General features: G+C 41.9%; 1 protein-coding gene across 7 annotated transcripts in view; it reads left to right on the forward strand.

Moving 5' to 3' along the window:
- NEK11 (NIMA related kinase 11) overlaps window positions 1-21,994 on the forward strand; it is a 79,949-nt gene that overhangs the window by 2,831 nt on the left and 55,124 nt on the right. For 6 of the 7 annotated variants that reach the window (XM_053410643.1, XM_053410642.1, XM_053410641.1 and 3 more), the window contains exon 2: window positions 2,119-2,379. In XM_053410643.1, the coding sequence (XP_053266618.1) occupies window positions 2,207-2,379 (173 nt within the window). In that variant the 5' untranslated portion in view covers window positions 2,119-2,206. Of the gene's footprint in view, window positions 1-558; window positions 580-2,118; window positions 2,380-21,994 lie in introns of those variants that run through there. The other variant, XM_053410644.1, reaches the window with a different exon arrangement.

The following is a 21,994-nucleotide window of genomic DNA, read 5'->3' on the forward strand; positions in this document are numbered from 1 at the left end:
TTGTAGCTGGCAGTCTCAGCAAAATACTTATGTTTTACCATTGTTGTTATCCTCTTTTCTTGAAAGAGGGCTTGGAATTAGAAAGATGCTCATATTCTGTCTCATTTGAGTGTTTTCTTTTTGAAGCCAAGATCACCCTTTATTTGTTCTATTGTGAACATCACTTTCAGTAATTAGAAGTTTGGCTGTATTTCATTAGGAAATCACACTGCCAAGTACAAGTCCTTGGCACAGGATATGTCAGTATCTCAGCAGCTGGGTGTCAGAACAGTTTCACACACATGATGTTATTGTTACAAATTACAGATTCATATACCTCATTGAAGCTTGTGAACATTCTGAAGCTATAAAATGAAACTTGCTTGTTTAACAAACAACACAATTTAACAAATCATTTCTGCAGTAGTTGAAAAGCAACAACACAGCTCCACCAAAATGGCTAGGATCTTCTAGTGGATATCAGCCCTCAGAGTGATGATAAACAAAAGTGGGAATGCAATCCTATACACATTATGCTGAGGAGCCTTTATATGTAGAATTTCTGTCATGAAAATATTTACAGTACAGTGGTACCTCGGGGTAAGTACTTAATTCGTTCTGGAGGTCCGTTCTTAACCTGAAACTGTTCTTAACCTGAAGCACCACTTTAGCTAATGGGGCCTCCTGCTGTGCAGGTGGAGCACGATTTCTGTTCTCATCCTGAAGCAAAGTTCTTAACCTGAAGCACTATTACTGGGTTAGTGGATTCTGTAACCTGAAGCGTATGTAACCTGAAGTGTATGTAACTTGAGGTACCACTGTATTTGTTAAATGTACAATCCAACTCAAGATGAAAGAAAATTAAAAACAAATCTGTTAACAGTGGGATTTATGCAGGCTTAGGTGAGCAGACGATTGCAATCAGAGGGAAAACCAGTCTGTCCTACATAGATGTTACTAACACAGATCTATATAGATACAAAAAGCTGGTAGACGTAAATATATTTACTAGCACTTGGGTTTTTCCACTTATGTCATTGATGTGTGTCTCAATAGACAAGGAACTAAAATAAAATAGAGTGAGATATTGGTGAGTAGGATAGCAACTGGGTCATAGCGAGGGGTGATTTTAAAAAAACAAACAAACACAAGAGAGGCTTGGCAAGCAGGAAATGGTAATCTGTACATACTGCAGCACCTTAAAAATTACTGAAATGTGACTAGTAGAAGAAGGGCAAGGAAGTGAAGCAGTGGAAGATGAATGAAATGGAAATAAGATTAAGTGGAAGAGTTTATACATAAGTGGGCTAGACACAAGACAGCTTGGCGTACTGGATTTCATACTTGCTACAAACATCGAGGAATAATTTCAGTAGAGTGGATTGGCAATGCTGTAAGAGCTGCAAAAATACTATCCAGCCAACTGCAAGAACAAATTTGAAATGCAAAATGCAGTTAGTCCTTTTTAAAAAATATTACCATGCATTGTTTAATAACCACAGGGATCATCACTTTTCCCATCTTCCCTTCGTTGTCCAAGTTTAAAGGATTAGATCACAATTAATGCAGGTGAAAGTCAGCTAGCTGTATCACTGCTGTAATTTTCTTTTGGAACACTCACAACACTTGCTTGCATCTACTATGTGATTAAATTCTCTGCTCTGATTTCAGGAGGCACCTGTGATTCTCTGTACCCACTGAGAGAATTGCTTTTGGGGCAATGTAGAAACCTAGAATCGTACAGTTGGAAGGGACCCCAAGGGTCATCTAGTCCAACCCCCACAGTGCAGAATTATCAGCCTGTAGGCAGGACATGATGCTTGTGGAACTCATAGACATCCCAGCTGGCATCACTGCCATTTCATTATGTCCCAACCCATCATTGATATGTTTTGCTTTTGTGGCGGCAGCGAAGATTGTGAGGCATGGCACCTAAGAGAGAATTGTCCCTCTTAGGTCTACTGCTGAGATAATATAATGGAGAGGAGCTAGTCTAAGTCTCTGAAATATTCTGATGTAGAAATGAATTTATGAGGTACCATTGATACAGTACCAGCTTAAAGAAACTCTCCTCATACATTGACAGAAAAGTACTTAAATGAATTATAATCTACATCTTAGGTTTTCCCCACCTTGCAGGTGTCACTTGTGAATATTGCTTCAGTGACAGAGGACCGTTTAATTCTGCAGACTCACAAATACTGGCCTAGCACTGCTGCATGGAGCAATGTTGAGATTCCAAGAAGTTGCTAAGCATGGTACTCCTCTTATGCCCATTTCTACTTGCTCAAAGACCTTGATTGCAGGAAGATACACTATTCAACAGAAACTTGGGCGAGGAAGCTTTGGAACTGTCTACTTGGTTTCTGACAAAAAAGCAAAAGAAGAAGAAGAACAATTGTAAGTGTTACATACGGTGAAATAACTTGTGTGTAGTTTTTTTTTAAATCCTCTTACATATATCTGATTTGTTTACATCTTTAAGTATTGTCTTCAAAGATAAATGATGAAACACAATGGATTAATGTTTGTCTGCATGGAGTGTTCAGCCTGTTTTCCCTAATGTTAAGTGGATGGAGATCTAAAATTGATTTAAAGCATAGGCCCTTCAGTTTCTTTAGTTTCTTCCCATACGTTCTCCTACTTTTCTCAGTTCTTTTTCATTACTTTCTTTTTTTGTAGTTTTCAGAACTGAACCAAGCTGATTGTCCCAAAACTAGTTCATATGTATTCTGCAAATTCAGGTTTGTGTATCTGCTAGTCAACTCCTAGCTGCTACTGTAAAGCAGTTCTCTAATTGACAGACAGCAGCTACTGCAGCCTGTGAGGGAAAGGAGAAAACTCCTGAGACTTTAGCTTGGTACAATCAATGGGTTCTGAGCTGGTGGTGACTGACTTTAAAAGGGGTCATGGTGGATAGTTTGGTGAAAATGACCCTGTGTGCAACAGCTGTAAATACAGTAAGTTTTAACGTCTGGATCATTAGGGAAAGGGATTGAAAAGAAGGCTGTCAATATTAAAATGGGTTCATATGAAACTGCGGTGTGACCACGCTTGGAATACTGTGCATCTTTCTGGTTGGTACATCTCAAAAAGGTAGCATCGAAGGAGGTGCAGGAGAGGGCAACCAAAATTATCAGGGGGCTTTAGCGATAAAGAAAGACCAGACAGTTGTGGCTTTTTAGTTTAGACGAAATGTGAGAAAGGGGGCAGGGCTTGATAGTGTTGTATAAAACCATGCATGGTATGGGAAAGGGGGATAGAGAGAAGTTTTTTCTTCTTCTCATAACACTAAATACTTAAAACTCGGGGTTAACCAATGAAACAGAATGACAACAGATGCAGGAATTCGACAAAATGAAGTTCTTCATACAGCACAGAGTTAAGCTATGGAATTTCACTACTGCAACTTTTAGTGATGGTCACCTTTTTAGATGGTTTTAAAATGAGATTAGGCATATTCATGGAAGAGAAATTATCAGTTGCTATCAATGTTGGTCCTACAGTCAGTATCAGGAGCAGCATGTAGAAAGAATGGCCAGTTTTGTCCTCATGTGCTCCTTGTGAGACCCAAGGCACATCTGCTTGGCCATTTGAGAAACAGGATGCTAGACAAGATGCTCCTAGTGCAGTATGTTTAATCCAGCATCCTGTTGGTCTGACCTAGCAAAGCTTTTTCTTTTCTTTTGGCTCGTTTTACTGGGAGTAGCAGCCATATGCTGCACAATTAGAGTCAGATGAATTCGTTAATTTCAGAGATAATATATTATTCAGAAAAGGTGAAGCTGAGTATGCCTCCATTACTCTTCTTTTCATGTAGATTTAAACCCCTTAATCTATGACAATAATTCTTCATGTCCTTGAGCAAAGTACTTTTGGTTACTTTTTCAATTACAGAACTTTGCAATTTAGTCATGTACCAGTTGGGGGAGCCAGTGTATAACTCATGCCACTATAAAGCACTCACTTCTCCCTGAGGATTTACAGTTGCTTTCACCAAAACTGAAAGTTAACCTCAGCTGCACGTTTTGGAAAAGAGAAGTTTATTTATAAATACAGCAGAAGGTATCACAATAATTTTCTGCATGGATGTGACATGCGTTTGAATATTTCTGAACCGATTTTTAATTATCTATTTTAAAAGGAAAGAACTTTTTTCTACGAAAATTAGTTCTGAGGAATGAGCCAAGAATTGTGGATCTTTAAGCATTCTGCTGCTGAAATGTCAAATTCTTACCACTGAGCGAAACTATTCTGGCTCAGAATTTTTTTTGCACAGTTCTGTTTCCAGCAGTATTTCTGCTGCAAAAGCCTTCCTCTGCTGTGATGCAAGTGCAGAGGTCAATAATGAGTTTCCAGGGTGTTATGCTGCCTTTCCTACAGGTCTTATTAAATCTCTGAGCAAGCCAAGAACTGCCTTTTCATCTGTTGTCTTGAACACACGCTTTGTTACTCAGTTTCGAAAATAACACAGTTTACTGTTACAGTGGTACCTCGGGTTAAGTACTTAATTCGTTCCGGACGTCTGTTCTTAACCCGAAACTGTTCTTAACCTGAAGCATCACTTTAGCTAATGGGGCCTCCTGCTGCTGCCGTGCCGCCAGAGCATGATTTCTGTTCTCATCCTGAAGCAAAGTTCTTAACCCGAGGTAATATTTCTGGGTTAGCAGAGTCTGTAACCTGAAGCGTATGTAACCTGAAGTGTATGTAACCCAAGGTATCACTGTACTACAATAGCTGTGACTTTTCGATACCTATTTTGTCATGTCCAGGTTGCTTCTAGGGTAGGTGCCTCATTACCTCCAACTTTTTTTATTTGAATTCATATTGTTTAGTCATTACAACATGTGCACCCAACCAGCAACTAGTTAAAATTTATGAAGTACGTTAGGCTGTAGTCCTACACCCACTTATCCAGGAGTAAGCACTGTTGAAACCAATGGAGCTTACTTCTGAGTAGACAGCAAAGTTGAATCTGTTGAGAACTTGCATTTTACCAGCAGAATAAGCTCATGTATACAAAAGGCATACGTGGGATAATATGTCTGTCTGTACATCTTGGCGAGTGCCACAAACATTTCCTCCTTGTCATAATGAAGTTAATTCAGCTTCCCTGAATGGTTACATTTAGCATCATGCAGCAGATCTCAAAATAAAGCTGGAATTTGCAAAATCCCAAACAAACTTGAGGCCTGTTTGTGGTTTTCCAATGCTTTAGAGATAATTTATTAGAGCCTCACAGACTTAATGCTCTTTCCAAGATAACTATAGATATCTGGCACAGACCAGTTTGAGAATTACTGGTAACTGGAGGGTAAGACGTTGGATCGCTGTTTGGCTATGCAGTCTCTATTCTTTTTTGTTGACAGCTCTTCTGGCGATCCTGCTTTTTTGTTCCCTTTCTGTGTTTGCTCTGCTACATTGCCTCCTGTTGCTGAGCTAGCATCCACTTTTGCTACTGGGCAGCACACAGTGCTACTCATTGGCTGATGGTCAAATCAGACAGAACCATTAAAAGACTTAGTCATTGTGTTTCTATCCCACCTTTTCCTTCAGGGATCTCAAGGTGGTGTACATGGCTCCCTCCATCTTTAATCCCCACAATTGGCTCGGAGGCAGTGACTGCCCCAGTGAGCTTCATGGCCGAGTGGAGATATAAACCCTGGACTCTCAGGTCCGAGTTTGACACTCTAAACACTGCACTGTCCTGTGTTGTGACCCTGTATGGACTTCCACAGAAACAGCCAATGAATATGGGGTGGGAAGGGGGCAATGAGCAGCTCAGTGGGATGCAGTACATTCACATGATTGTTTCTTCTTCCCATTTAATGATTCTGGGCCATTGGCCAGGAGTCCCTGCCTGAAGTTCATTAGGAAGACCTGAGGTTTGCTGCCCAACCATTATAGGCTGTTCATGCGGTACCTAACACTCAAAACCTGTTAGTTAAATATTGATTTCTAGCCTCTCTGGCACTTCATTTTTGAGATTTGTGGAGCAAATCACATTGGCACTTTGCAAACACTGTGTATGGCTCCAGGCCCATGCTTTTCTTACATTTCATTTTAATTTTGGCTCATGTTGTTGTCCCTGTGCTAACATGTCACTCAGTTCCTAGATCAACAGAAAGTTCTGTTCTCTATGAATGCTGAATTTGTACAACTGCACTCCATACACATCTATAAACCATTAGACTCTCCAATACATTATCTCCCTATAAGAACGATATATAAAACAATGTTTTGAAGCGGAATTGTGAATTTGGTGGGTTTTGCTTCTGTGGTAAGAAATCGGATAAAATTAACAAGTAGTCTAGAACTGATTTTGGGTGGTAACATGTAGTGTTACAGAAAATTATGCAAATAGGTATGCATTTTGCTGTTTTGCATAATTTATTTGGCTTTTCCTAGCCAGGCAGGATAACTTAAGAACTACTGGCAGAGCAATACTGCTTTACAAACCTGCCTACTTGAAGCCCTGCTCTCAAACCTTTTGTTTCCCCAGACTGCTGTGTTTTCAAACTAGAAGATCTAGCAACTTACATTTTTGTTGTTTAAAACATTTAAAGCAGAGATGCTGAGGACCTGAATTCTATGCCACATGCAGAATGCTTGGTGGGTGCAGCCATAAACATTAAACCATACACAGGGAGAGCCATGAATACAGGAACCTAGGGGAGCAGCTCTTGTTGTGAGGCTAAAATGTGGAGGAGATCAGTACATGCCACCCTGAGCTTCTTGGAGGAGAAGTCAGGACATATCTACACCTAGAACAAAACACAATCTCCCTATCGAACTGTGATTCTTTGAGGGGTATTGGGATACCAAACAGCTCCCTCTGCAAACTACAATTCCCACATTTTTTGTGGTGGAAACATAACCATTAAATTGTGGCAAAACTGTTGTATGTTTGCAGTGTAACTATGTCTTTTGTCTTTGCTACATTCATAGTTTTTTGTTTTTTATTTTGCTAACCTCCCCCTTATTTGTAGGGTTTCATTGCAACTGAACAACATATTTTGAAGTCACTCAGTCACCATCACCACACAAATTAGATAATGCAGGAAGTTTGTGTACTGTTTATAAGAGAAAACCTTGTAACTTATTCTTAAAGTCTTATAGCTCCTGGGTAGGAATGAAAACAACTTATTCATTAGAGAGGATCAAGGCATATAGCACCAATACAAGACAAAAAATAGTGCTGCTTTTAATATGTTATGATCCAGTAGTTTGCACCCTCCCTTTCTAATTATTTTTCAGTGCCCCCTATATTGTAATTGCATGCCACAAACATACTCAACTAAGTCAACATAAAGGTGGCGCTGTGGTCTAAACCACAGAGCCTAGGGCTTGCTGATTGGAAGGTCAGCGGTTCGAATCCCCACGACGGGGTGAGCTCCCGTTGTTTGGTCCCAGCTCCTGCCCACCTAGCAGTTTGAAAGCACGTCAAAGTGCAAGTAGATAAATAGGTACAGCTCTGGTGAGAAGGTAAACAGCACTTCCATGCGCTGCTCTGGTTCGCCAGAAGCAGCTTAGTCATGCTGGCCACATGACCTGGAAGCCGTCTGCGGACAAATGCCGGCTCCCTCAGCCTATAGAGCGAGATGAGCGTGCAATCCCAGGGTCGTTCGTGACTGGACCCAACAGTCAGCAGTACCTTTACCTTTAAGTCAACATAACAGTATTGGGAAAGAAAGAAAAAATAGAGGGGACTGTGAGGAGAGGGAAAGGAAGTTTGCAGTCAGAAACAGCCAATTCTATTCCTCCAGGGTAGACCACTTGTTTGGAAAAATAAATGATTAATTACCCTTTAACTCACATTAAATGCCAGTATAGCCTTTTCAGATGTCTTGCTGGGACTCCCTCCTCTCCCTATGGTATGTTACCACTTTGCATACAGCAAGCAAAGAAAAACCCTTCTCCGTTAAATGTGCTGACAGGCCATTGTTACCTTATTAAACCAGACATTGGCTTTCCATACAAATGTCTCTCATCACAATTGCCTGTAACTCCTGGGAGTTTCCTTTCCTTCAACTCCCTTTTAAAGGCCACTTCCCCAATTAATATATATCTCCTTTTCTTTTTTAAAAACTTCTAGTGCTTAAGTACCCAAGTCCTATTGAAGTGTGGCCACTGGAAGACGTTGTAGTCTTCTCGGGGTAACGAAAGTCCCCATCCGTTTCATAAAAAGGAGGCTGTTCTAAAGGCATGCACGACCAAGCAGCAGAAGTACACAGCGGGCAGTTGGGACTTGGACGCCATAAATATGCAAGAGGTGTTAATATGTCCCCTCGGTGGAAGTTGCATGCTGAGAAGCGCCAAGCACCCAGCACCGTTCCTGCATGTGGTAATGGTGGGGTGTCACCACCACTTCTGCCCCTGACTTGCATTATCCCATTAATCCCGACTCATGCTAGGATTCCTTGGAAACGGCGCACTTAGCTGAATAATTTATGGCATGTCTCTCAATTATTTATGCCTTCTTATTACAACTGAAATGAAATCTAAAGGTGGAAGGAACTCTGTAACTTATGAATATCTAAGAGACAATCAGCAGATTGCTGTGTAGTTAAATCCCTGCGATTGCAGGGCCTGTTTGTTTCTCTGAAGGTATTCCAAAGAGAACATTCCGCTGAAGCTGAATCGATTAATACAATAACAAATGGCTCCCTGCTGGTTGCGCTGCATTTGTTCATCTAATCATGCTGCTTGCCTTTTCTTCGACGGCATTGAGTTCTGAAAATAAAATTATATATAATGTAGAAAGAGACGGAGAAAGAGAGAGAGGAGGCGGAAGAATAGAGGGAGAGAAAGCTCTTTTCAGGTCATAGGGTGTTTATTTGTTTGAACAAATATGCTCTTGCTATAACCTTTTAGATAGGAATTTCTTTAGTTTCAGCACGTATGAATTTCTTTATACAGTGGCATTGTCTTTCTAGAATAGGCTCTTTATTTGAGGGGGGCGGGAGTTTAATTTACCATAGCTGACATCCACCATGCCCAAGGATAATAAACATGACCCCTGTAGGATTCATAGACTTTGTTTCTGAGGTGACAAAGTGAATTAGCCACCTCCCTTTTACCTGATAAAGGCAGAGCGAACGTGTCTCCTTGTGAACTCCAGTTACATTATCAGAGAAAATGTGGAGTGCACCTTCACATCAAGGCCTCTCCGAGTAAGGTGAGAAAACCACTCTGTACAGACCTCACTACCTTGCATGTGTGTGAATTAGATGTTCATTCTTATGTCAAGTGAAAGAGACAGGGTGGGGTTGGAGAATGCTCATCAGTTATCAAGGGAGCAAAGTCTGACCATGTGGACTCTGGTTTAAGCCCATGAGAAATTTTAGGGAACCCAAATGATAGGGTTGCTTCATTGGTCTTCTAACACTGTAAATCAGCTGGACGAGCAAGGAATCACACACTGTCTGTTAAAAAAAAATATATATCTCAAGTGAAGGCATAAAGTTATCAGATAATTTAAAAAATGGATGGTGAGCAGAGGCTGCATTCCCTTTTGGGCAAATCTCTAGAGGTCACATGCCAGTTGTGGATGGGGACAGAGGCAAAAGTCGGCAGAGCAATGGATGTACATATTTTTGTGCAGCAGGCTGTTTTCTATACTGACCCCCCTCTCTATCATCCATCTAGGTAAGCAAGAAGTATATATTAAGAGTTCATGAACACATTCCAGCTAGGCAAAAAGTCTTGAAGAAGTTGCAAAGGCCTGTGACTGAGGAGGGGGTGTAAATTGGGGAGAGTCTGAAGGGCCAGTCTGAAGGCCTAGAGGATTGAATCTGGCCCCTGGGCTGGAGCTTCCCTGCCCTGGATATAAAACCTCATCCTTGTGGTATGATTAGCACCCAAAAGTTCTTGCTCTGTCTGTGATCCTTTGGAGAAGCAAAGCTACATAAGGAAAATGCATTTCATAGTGTACCCCAAAAAACCCCAAAAAACAACAACACTTGAGTGCTCTGAAAAACTGCTCTTAGAAGAAATGTTGACACACCCACACCTGCCCCACATCCTGACTATTTGCTTACTTCTGATTAATTTGTTGGATTTTGTTTTCCTAGAAATTTGGATAGGCATCCAAATGAGCTAAGTCTCATCTCAGTCTCTGATTTCCTTTTGCTGATATGTCACAAACTCATCCATTTCCCAGAGCAAGGAGAATTTGTCAGTTAACCTGTTGCTGTGACAATGAATGTCATTGTTCCTCATCTGAAAGAAGTTTCAAAGCTCCATTTCACTGTTTTTATTCCTCTACACCACTGGCCACATCCACTAAACCTATTGAATATTTGTGCCAATAACCTGTTAGGTGACTGTACAATCAGAAGTTCAGCAAAGTGATTAAACTTCCCACAGTAGACAAAGTGTAGCAGAGATTGTTTTATTTAGTAAACGCAAAATACACTATATACAGTTGCTTCGAGAAGGCTTCTCTCTCTGAGCCCAGAGAGGGCTTTCAAAGTCCTTGCTTGAAGTTCTCAGCAAGTCCAAAGTTTCCAGAGTCCTGCAACTTTAGCCTTCTGTTTGTTCTTCACAAGTCTTTCCAGTTCTGTCTCCAACAATCCTTCTCCACAATTATCCACACTTCTCCACCACAGAAAGCTGTAATTGGAGCGTCTGATATAGGCCAGCACTTCTTGCCAGTCTGCACAGCAATATAAATAATCAATCAATGAGACAGTCACAAGTACTCTGCAGCTGCAGCCTGGAAAAATAACCCTTTTGGAGAATTATCACTTATTGAGAATTAACTCATTCCTTAACTAGACCCTCCATTCATAATACTACATCCATAATAACTTCTGATCAGAACTGGTCCTCATAGAAACTGTATTACTTACACTTTAGATGATTCTGGATCCTTATAGTTGCAGGATCACAGTGGCGAGGTCAGGGCGAGAGAGGTAAGGGACCAACTGCTTAGCTTGGCGGAGATGAAAAAAATGCCGCCTTTTTATAGCTTTAACCTGCACCTCCATAGAAAGGGAGGCATCAAAGATTACACCCAGAAGGCACTGGCACTAGTTGCGCCCCCACAAGGGATGGGAGTTGGTCCCCCAACCCCATATCGTCTCGACCCAGCCAAAGGACCTCTGTCTTTGAAGGATTTAACTTCAATCGGCTCCCACGTAGCCATCCAGCCACAGCTTCCAAACATCTGAACAGTGTGTCTGAGACCGAGTCAGGGTGGCCGTCCATCAACAGATAAAGCTGGGTGTCATCAGCATACTGATTACAGCCCAAACCAAAATTCCGGATGAGCTGGGCAAGGGGGCACACATAAATGTTTAAAAGCATCAGGGAGAGAATTGCGCCCTACTCCACACACCAAGGAGTAGCATGACGACAACCCCCCCCGTGCCACCCTCTATCCCTGACCAGAGAGGAACGAGCGCAGCCATTGAAGGGCTGCGCCCCGAATCTCCACATTGGGGACATAGTAGATCTATGTTGGAGGCCAGCTATGGTTACAACTTATCAGGTTTGCCCAAAACTATGGTTTCCAAACCCGTTTCAAATAATGTTTTTGTCCTAATCATAGTTGACTCTAACCATTGTTATCTCCAGTACAGACATTTCATTAACTACAGAGGGTATCATTTGCAAAGAGAAGGGTTCCTGCGTCTATGCAGCACCTTCCCAGTCTACAAGCCATTCCTGATCTCTACAAAACTATATTCCATGAAACACAGTCTTCCAAAATACCTTGTAAACACATTGTTTAGCCCTTGACCCTGAAACCCCCAGAGAAAACTTTGTTTTCCATTGAAATTAGCAGTGACTGGCATGTGTGACATTTAAGCTTGAAAAGCGAGGCAAGCTCACAGTGGCAGTAATGATTCTGGGTCCACAGACAAGCTAGAGGAATAAGGAATGGCTTGAAAACAACTTTATCAGAGTCTCTAACACAAATCTGCGACAAACTTGTGCAGCAACCTCTAGGCCTTTGGAACAGCCTGGATAATGTGACCTTAGGACAAGTCACCAAATTACCAACTTCTTAATACTAAAAGACTTCTCTCATTTATAGGCTCTATTATCACATCTTCCCCTTAATTATTAGACAATAACAAGAAGTAAATAAATGACAATTTTGAAACATATGGATTGAAATTACTGATTAAAATGCATTATCCACAGAAAATGAGTTATCTTTGCCAGTTAATTACACTTTGATAATTCATACTTATTTACAAGTTCTAGAATTTTTATTTTCCTAGGAGAATGCTTCAGTGTTCATCATGGGTCGCTATGGGCCCTGCTGTCAAATTATTCTTGATAGCATCATTTGATAGAAGCTGGAATCAGTACTTTTGGATACATCTGAGGAATATCCTGGAATGGCTTATATGTTACAATGGTTATGGGACAATAAATTGACCCTGGCTGCGGTGCCAGATTACCAGATTGGCAGAGGAGGTACCGGCCTCTGGGCCTCATGCCTTTTAGGGGTCAACGGATCAAAATAATACTGATTTGATCTTGAAAGAAAATAACAATTAAGTTTTCTTAGTTCAATGTTATTCCAATAGAGCGTATGCACGGGGTGGGGGGGGAGAGCGAGATTTCAACTGCCTAGGGGCCTCCACGGGGCTTAATCCAGCACTGCCTGGCTGTCTGTATTCCATAAGACTCTGGATATGGCTGTTCTACAACTGTCCCATTCTGGTCTCAAGTACAGTGGTACCTTGGTTCTCAAACTTAATCTGTTCCGGGAGTCTGTTTGACTCCCAAAACCATTCAAAAACCAAGGTGCAGCTTCCGATTGGCTGCAGGAACTTCCTGCAGCCAATCGGAAGACATGGAAGCCATGTCGGACTTTCGGCTTCCAAAAAACGTTCGCAAACCAGAACACTCACTTCTGGGTTTGTGGCATTCGGGAGCCAATTTGTTCAACAGCTAAGCCATTCAGGAACCAAGATACCACTGTATAAGAACAATTCCTCATGCATACCCTGTCCCCTGATTTAAATTCTGGAACATCACAGGCTGCCTTGTCAAATGATTTTTATTTTTATTTGGTTTCAGTTTTTGGATTCTCTTCATCATCTTGATATGACTGTTGTCATTAAACTGTAGTAAATAATCAGTTATGGGCAAATAAACTAACATGGTTTCCCATCAGAGTTGCTCAGAGGACCTAAAGAGATAGGTGAGAGCTATTCTGATGGCTTCTATTAACCAAGTGAGTGCCATTCTAACAGCTTCCATTGTCATCAGCTGATCAAAATGGAGTCAGGTTCAGATCCCTGAATCCAAAGCGGCAGAGATGGGCACCGCGAAGCGTGAAGTTCAGTTAACATGACTGATCCTGAAGAAGCTGGCAGAGAGTTTTCTTTACTTTGTGAATCTTTCTCCTGAAACAAAACATTACTTTGATGAGACAGCCTGTGACCTTCCACCATTTAAGCCAGAAAACAGGAGAGAGATTCCAAGAGATTCATAGAGCTTAAAGCTAGTATTATCTGTCAGACAGGCTAGCCCTACAAACATACCTTGGTATTCCTTGGTAAGTGGCCAGTACTGATACACAGTAATATTTCACAGGCTGCTAGACCTAGGATGGATGTCACACTCTTGGGTACAATAAGGAACAAATGCCACATTTTACTTTTCTTACCTTCAGCAACCTCTCCCACATGGCCTCTCCCACATCATGTAAAAATAAAATAAAATAAATGGATAATTTGATCTTACCAGGTTTCTCTTCCTATGGTGTATTCAACATACCCATGTTTATCAGAATTCAGCAGGACGCCTTATTGCTTTCACTGGCTCCACAGATTCTGACTATCTTCTCTATCTAACTGTACATCCAGAAAACTGCTTCCAGTATAATTCAGCTGATTCCTCACTCTGCACTTCTGACACCATGCAATGATTCTGGGTCCACAGGCAAACAAGAGGCATGAGGAACGACTTGAAACTACTTTATTTATTTATTTTAAAGAATATTTATTAGATTTCCAATTTTTTAAACAAACAAACAAAAACAGGACAAACAAAAACATTAAAAAAAGACATAAAGTTCATAAATCATACTTTTAAATAACAAATTTCTCAGACCTCCTCATACTTCTCCTCCTTGTATCCCAATTAAGGTTATTTGTTCAGCAAATCCTTCATTTAAAGCATTACAGCTTATAACGTTACCTTATTTTTCAAACCCTTTCCCCCCCCATCTATGTTCCTTTATATCATTACAGCTAGAAACCACTCAATTTCAATCCAACACCATTTAACTTTCCTTAATTTTGACTTGAAACTACTTTATTCTTTGGAGCGTCTGAGACAAGCATGTGCAGCAACTTATATTCCTTTGGAAGTGTTTGGATCATGTGACCTTAGGGCAATCCCTCAAATTACCAGTTTGTTAAAACTAAAGGAATATCCATAAATCAAAAACCCTGTCATCACTGCAGTGGCTCATGGATAAAACAGCTCTGAACTGTAGATGGCAGTGATGTAACATCAAGAGTGCCTTCCAAGAATTGCTGTACACATTCTGTGTTCATCAATGCTCCTAATAATTATTTTCCGAGTCTGCAGGAATTTCTTTATTTTAATTAAACTATAAATATTTAAGTTTCGGTTTAAGGGGAGGAAAGAGCTTTAAAAAGGTAATCAAAGTATTTATAATTTTCCTCGGAGAAAAGTACAAATGGGCTTAAGAGAGAGGCGTTAGCAGGAAGACTTTTTTATCTTTATTACTCATGCTTGTTCAAATAGTTCAGTGTCCATTCTTTCCTCTATCTGTAGATTAAGCACTTTATTTTTCAAGAAAATTTCCCTGTACTCACAGGAAAACTTCCTACTTGAAAAACTTAATGGGGGGAAAATATATAAAGTAAAATTGAATTTCTTTTGTACATGGATTTATCAGCTTCAGTAGCTTAGAGGGAATAACAAGCAAAATATTAACAATATATCTGAAATGAACTCTTCTTTCCCATATTAGATCTTCCTTTTCCATAGGAAAATGCTCAAACTCAAGCTTTGGTGAACCTCAGGAGGGACTGAGGTTCTACTTTTATGCCTATTCCCTCGCACCCCATGATATGCATATAGTATGCATAAGAGGCATTCACAATTGAGCATAGAAATCATGACAGAGAAAGTGGTTCTCACTTAATGTGTGGGCTATGTAGGGCCATAGCCTTTTAATTCCTTTATTTTGTACTGGTGTTTGTTTGTGGCTGAACCAAGGTTGGCTTTTCCTTAAAATTAAGTATATGTTTTGCACTATGGTGGTTTATGCCTATTATCATCAGTTAGCAAAAGTGGTACAGCTTGTTTACAAGGAATTCATGGTGAAAAGCAGGAATAAAACTTTCCTTGACAGAAAAAATGCTGTTGATGTATTGCCGTCCATCACCCTCTCAACAAATGTCCAAGAACAGCTGCAGCAGCTTCTCAGCATGGAATGTCAATCTGTAAACACCCAATTTATAGACTGTAAAGTGGCTTTCTGCACATAATGGTGTCATATGTATAATAGTATTTTGCAGAGGGAAGTAAACAACTTACAATCAGTGTTAAAGTGACAGATTTATGACTAGACTGTTGAGTTTCTTGCTAATAAAAATAAATTATCAACACCCTCCCAAGTGCAAACAAGTAGAGAAGATGATGTTTTCCCATGTGGAATTATCTTGCATTTGTCAAAAAGATCTGAGGCTTTTAATGCCACATCTAATGAATTAAAATATTGTTAGGTAAGATTACTATTTACAGAATTTATTTAGGAAACTTTCCTGCTTGCTTTATCAGGTTTCATGTAGGTTTTCTCAACTTTATATATAACACAGCTCACTTTGATCTAGTGAAATGGTTGCTAGATTTAAGTAATATGAACTTGAGGTGTATATCATTGTCTGTCTATCTATCTATCTATCTATCTATCTATCTATCTATCTATCTATCTAGCCCCAGTTGCTCATGGTAGATCAGGAATAAAATCTCCTGTCCTCACTCTCCCCCTCAGGCTCAGAACTCAAACCAAAACCATAGCTAGAGATTCTGAAAGCTTTATTAATTCAGTAAAGCCTCCCAGCAAGGGTCTACAGGTTACAACTAGGTAAAGCATGGCAGCGCCAAATGATAAATGTCTAGGCTTGGCTAAAATGTTGATCCAACCGCCTGTGCTCTCGTTTTGGAGAGCAGGGTGAGCACAGCTACTTGCATGGTTGACATCATGAGCCTAGGGGTGCCTTCCTGCCTCCTCCCCAAAGCCTAGTAAGAGCTTCATTTGGGAAGGAGGTGTGAGGGCTCTGGCTGGGTCCTAGAGTCCTCCCAACTTCTTCCCAAAGCCTAGTTAGTGCTTGCCCAGATTTGGGAAGGAGACGGGAGGGCTCTAGGACCCTGTCAGAACCCTCTCACCTCCTTCCCAAAGCCCAGTGCCTCCCTTACCCAGCTTTGGGAAGCCACTGTGAGGGCTGGGGGGATGGGAGTCAAATTTTGGGCTTGCACAGGGCGCCATATTACCAAGGTCCACTGCCATCCAAGCCTTTGCTTAGAACTGAGGAGGTGCAAGCGCCTCTAGTGGGCCAGCTTATTTGCACAGTCCCAGTAAGCTATAGTTAGCTTTACCATCATGTGAGAACTAGGCCAGTGTGGCCTACTAAATGAGATGCTGGAGTCAAACCTGATTGACCCGAGTTTGAATCTCTGCTGAGCTAAGGAGTTACTGACTGTTGTTGAATATGTCAGTGTCTCTCTGTCCTTCATTTATGCAGACGAAATAATATGGACTTACCTTGGAAGTTTGTTGCATTGCTGAACAAGGATTATACATGGTACATTGAAAGTGCAAGTATTGAAAACCAACAGATACCTTGCAAAAGCCATGAGCTTTTATAAGCAAGAGCCACTCATCAGGTAGATGGTTCAAATTGGATTCCATAATGTACATTTTTAATAATCAATATAGCAAGGGCACAAACATAGCCTGCAGAATTGGGAAATGGCGGTAGGAATATGTGTTGAAACTCTCTTGTAAAAGTTGGTGATATGTTGAATGACAGTCCCCACTGATTAGATGGTTTTTTAAATTGAGCCATATTAAAATTTTTGTACATGGGAATTATCTTCTGGGGCACTCCCTTGGAAATGATGATGGTATAGATAGGAGTTTTTGTTTGCAAATTTGTGCTCTTCCAGGTGGCTCTGGTTATGAGGACTGGAAGACTTCATGTCGAAGGCAGAGAGGTTCACAATTTGTTTTGTGTGTCCAACAGGGGGTTTAGATCCATTGCTTGAAATTTAGGAAGTTAATTATTTAATAAGTATCTAGTAACACCTGCCCATCATTACAAATGACTGTGCCACTTATTATGCAGGACCATGCTATTCCAAGTGGCTGCTTTGCTACTGCTTGTGGCAGCCTAACATAGTCACAGTCCTGTTATGTGCTCCTCTAGCTGCAAAACAGAAAGCACAAAAATTTCACTAGAAGAAGAAAGCTAAAATACCAACTACCACACGACCTGTGTATGGGAGGCATCAGTCCATATAGGGTGATGGCAAATGTGCTGCATAATAATGCCCAAGTACTCTCTTTGGGAGGGATGCGGGTGGCGCTGTGGGTTAAACCTAGGACTTGCTGATCAGAAGGTTGGCGGTTTGAATCTGCACGACGGGGTGAGCTCCCATTGCTTGGTCCCTGCTCCTGCCAACCTAGCAGTTCGAAAGCACGTCAAAGCGCAAGTAGATAAATAGGTACCTCTCCGGCGGGAAGGTAAAAGGCGTTTCCGTGTGCTGCTCTGGTTCACCAGAAGCGGCTTAGTCATGCTGGCCACATGACCCAGAAGCTGTACTCTGGCTCTCTCGGCCAATAAAGTGAGATGAGCGTCGCAACCCCAGAGTCAGCCACAACTGGACCTAATGGTCAGGGGTCCCTTTACCTTTACTCTCTTTAAAAGAGACCAGAAAGCATCTGTAGTCCAGTGCGTAGGAGACGTGAAAGGTGACAAAAAGAGCTTGAATCCCACTGCAATATCAAGGAGTTCACACAATGTTTAGAACATCAGTTCCTAGACTCCTCCCTACCCGCTGCAAACTACTTGCAAATTGCTGGCAGTCTTGGTGGATCACTTAAATATTGTTTTGCCTGTTGTAGGAGTTGTAATGTACTGGACCGGGATGCGGGTGGCGCTGTGGGTAAAACCTCAGCGTCTAGGACTTGCCGATCGCATGGTCGGCGGTTCGAATCCCCGCGGCGGGGTGCGCTCCTGTCGTTCGGTCCCAGCGCCTGCCAACCTAGCAGTTTGAAAGCACCCCCGGGTGCAAGTAGATAAATAGGGACCGCTTACCAGCGGGAAGGTAAACAGCGTTCCGTGTGCTGCGCTGGCTCGCCAGATGCAGCTTGTCACGCTGGCCACGTGACCCGGAAGTGTCTTCGGACAGCGCTGGCTCCCGGCCTATAGAGTGAGATGAGCGCACAACCCTAGAGTCTGGCAAGACTGGCCCGAACAGGCAGGGGTACCTTTACCTTTAATGTACTGGACCAGGTGCTGTGGGGTTTTTAATTGTATTGTTATTGCTGCTTTTATTTCTTGCATTGCATTCCATAGAATCCCAATTGTAATACTGTACAATAAAATGCAGCGTAGGAAATAAAATGAGCAATAAAAATACAAAAAAAAGACACCAATCTATGTAAATATTTAATGTCCATAGACCACAGTTTGGGAACCCGTGTTTTAGAACACTGTGCTATACGACATATATGCATGTTTCTGTGTGAAAAGAACCAGCTTTTGGGAAGGGAAACTCAAGGACATTGTAGAATGCACACTACAACTGCAAGATCACAGGAGACAACACTTTATTTAGGTGATAAAGGAGATGGAAAGAGCAGTGCAATATAAACGTGGCCTCTGCAAGGCAATCCCTAGCTTTGAGCTGAGGATGGTGTTGCTGTTGGTAACAATCATTTTGGATGGGGGGGCAGGGAGGAAGCTAGAACTTAGCTTGTCCACAGCACACAGTTACACCCTAATTACATAGGTGCAGTTGCAGGCAGAAGAGGGACAAATGCTGTGACCGTTAGTCTCCCAGGGACTAGCTTGGAGCACATAATTTATCCTTCACCCAGTCCTATGGGTAGTAGAGACCTGGACTTCCAGCTAAAGAGGCCAGTACTGAGCGGTCTCTTTGTGGAGATGTACGAGAGTAAAACTGTAAGTTGGGATAGCACTGTTGCACTCAGTCCTGCTTGTGGGCTTTGCATAGGCATCCAGTTAGCCACAGTGAGAACAGGATGCTGGACTACATGTGACTTTGGCCTCATCCAGCAGGACTCTTCTTATGTTCTTATGAATAGCGCAGGCTTAACTTGCAAGTTTGATCCTGGCTAGGGGCTCCCAAGAAAAAGTGCTGGGGTGACACACCTGAGACACAGCAGTGGGAGAGCTAATCAGAGATGGTCTGCCTTAGCTACATAAATGTCTAGCTACTGCTGTCAACTACCCTTGTGGTGTGTATGGCACTGGGGCACTGGCAGTGAAGATGGCAGGTAGCCTCTTCTCTCCCTAAGAGATGCGTGGTTAGCTGTGGAGAGACAAGAGAAACATAGAAATAGTGGTGAATAATGGGCAGCAGCTGCAACAAATACTACACACAATTAGGTGCTTGTCAAATGAGTGATTGAGAGAAAGGATGCTCTTTTTGAATGTTTTGCCTGTTCACATGTCCAACTCTTTGCTCTCATAATAGGTGCATGGACCTGATAGTCCCTCATTTGTCTACATTTGAGAGGTTTGCCAGTTTGGGAAGACAATGCTAACATGAAGGCAATACTCGTCCAAAGTTAGGAACAGCACTGCAGTACCGTCTAAGCTTTGTTCTCTTGTCATGTCCGTTGGCTCTGATCCGCTTGGAAGGATGAGTCACAAGTGTTTGGCAGCACTATCAATAGACAAGAGTAGGGTGTTTGATGTTGACTTCCTCAAAAGGGACTGACAGTGGGTTTACATACCCTTTGCAAGTCTATGGTGGAAGCATGCATTTTATTTGGGAGTTTGGGCCCTCCTGAATATTAACAGCATAGTACGCTGTAACACAGCCTCCCTTCTTATAGGATGCACTGCTACAACCTGTTGAGTAAAAGCAAGTTCCTGAAACAGTTCACTTGTATTCCAGGGAGAAGGGGATACTGTTGCTATGGGTGTTGGAGTGAACACATTAGGGGGGTTCTGTGGGGTGGGATGGAGAAGATGTGACAATCATACTTTCAGAATGGTCTACCCTTTCCCTTGTTTACCTATCTGTGGGCATCTTGCCTTTGCAGCCTCAGTAGCAGCAAGGGAAGAGGGTTGTTGGTGGAATCCTCAAACAGTCCACATACCTTGTTATAGGGCAGATCATACCTAGAGGGGATTCTGGATGTAAACTTGTAGAGTGAATAAGAAGGCTGAGTTACTGAGCATATCTCCAGCAGAGGGTTCCTGTCTTTTAAGATATGCTAATGACCACAAATGGTTTGAACTGCAATAGTTGCAACTGGCTGTCAGAGAATTGAACTTAGGCTGTGCTGTTGGACAGTTTGACTTGGTTTAAAATCAAAAAGTGAAGAAGGTATTTGCATGTCCAGAGTAATCATGCACCACGGTATGCATACCTAACAAGAGTGTCCCAATATAAATCAAGGTCAGCAAATGCAAACTAGAGCACTCTTGCCTTGGCCGTCCTTTCCCCAGTGTTATGTACTGAGTTGAACAGGATCCAAACTGCAGCAGTCTGATTGGTCCTAGAACAATAGGATCCAAAAGGCAGCAGTCTGATTGGTCCTAGAACAATAGGATTCAGAATGCAGCAGTCTGATTGGTCCTAGAACAATGCAGCAGTATGATTGGTTGGCAGGAACTACCCAATCATGCTCCAGATAGAAGTGAATCCACAACCTGATTGGCTTACAGTAGAATTCCGGAATTAGCCAATCATGTGCAGCCCCTTGTGTAAATAATGTATATAAAGCAGATACTTTGAGGGGACTTTCATTCCTCCTCACCACTATGAGCTGAATAAAGAGCATGAAATCACTTTGCGACTCTGAGTATATTTCACCCAGGTAAAATGAGGATAACTGAAATCAAGATGTTATAAGGGATACAAAAAAACAACAGTAAGGCCGAGCTCCTTAAGAACAGCCCTTGTTTTATTTTGTTCTCCTAGCTATTGGGATTGTTGTGCTCTTTTTCACAAAGAGTTGCATGGTCTTTCCCCATGCTAGTCTGCTCAATCACTGAGATCTTCACCTGAGACTTTATTCTGGTTGCTCCTGCTTTTTGAGGTAGAGCGAATGGTGTGCATTTTTGGTGGTGGCACCCCACCTTTTGGAATGTCCTCCCCAGGGAGGCTCACCTGGTGCCGATCTTGACAGGCCTTCCAGACATTCCATACTTTTTAAGCCACCACCTTTTACCTATTATGTTTTATTTATCTTTTAAAAAATCTGCTGTTTTAGGTTGTTAGAAAAACATTATTCAGTTGTTGCATTTTTGCTTTAAATCTTATCTTCCCTGGCGCTCTTGGATGCTTATAAATTTAACACACGTTTTCCCATCAGCAAAGTTCCTGCTTGTGCTTTTGTATGCTTGGCATCTATAGACATGGGAGCACTGCAATACAGCCCCATGTCACACATCTAGATAAGTAAACTAGGTTCTTTTGCTGCAGGGATTTATATACTCTAGTCTAGGTGCTGTGCTGCTTGTTGGAATCTTATGCTCAAACAAGTGCATGGAGGTGAAGGTTCAGTGTGTCAGTGGGTGTGTTGTTACCCACACTGCCTCTCACTGGCCTGATGTTACACTGGCATCAGAGGGGCAGGAACGCCGGACCCCTGAGTGAACATAGGATGCCAGCTCCTCCCTGCCCTGCCCAAACTCCAAACATTCTTCTCCTCTTCATAGTGCTGCCAATCTAGTGGTGTTTTTGTGTGTGTGTGTGTGTGTGTGTGTGTGTGTGTTTGCAAATGGTGGTTTATGACCAGTGCAGTGGT

Source organism: Podarcis raffonei, chromosome 12 (assembly GCF_027172205.1).
Source record: "Podarcis raffonei isolate rPodRaf1 chromosome 12, rPodRaf1.pri, whole genome shotgun sequence".
NCBI classification, from domain to species: domain Eukaryota; kingdom Metazoa; phylum Chordata; class Lepidosauria; order Squamata; family Lacertidae; genus Podarcis; species Podarcis raffonei.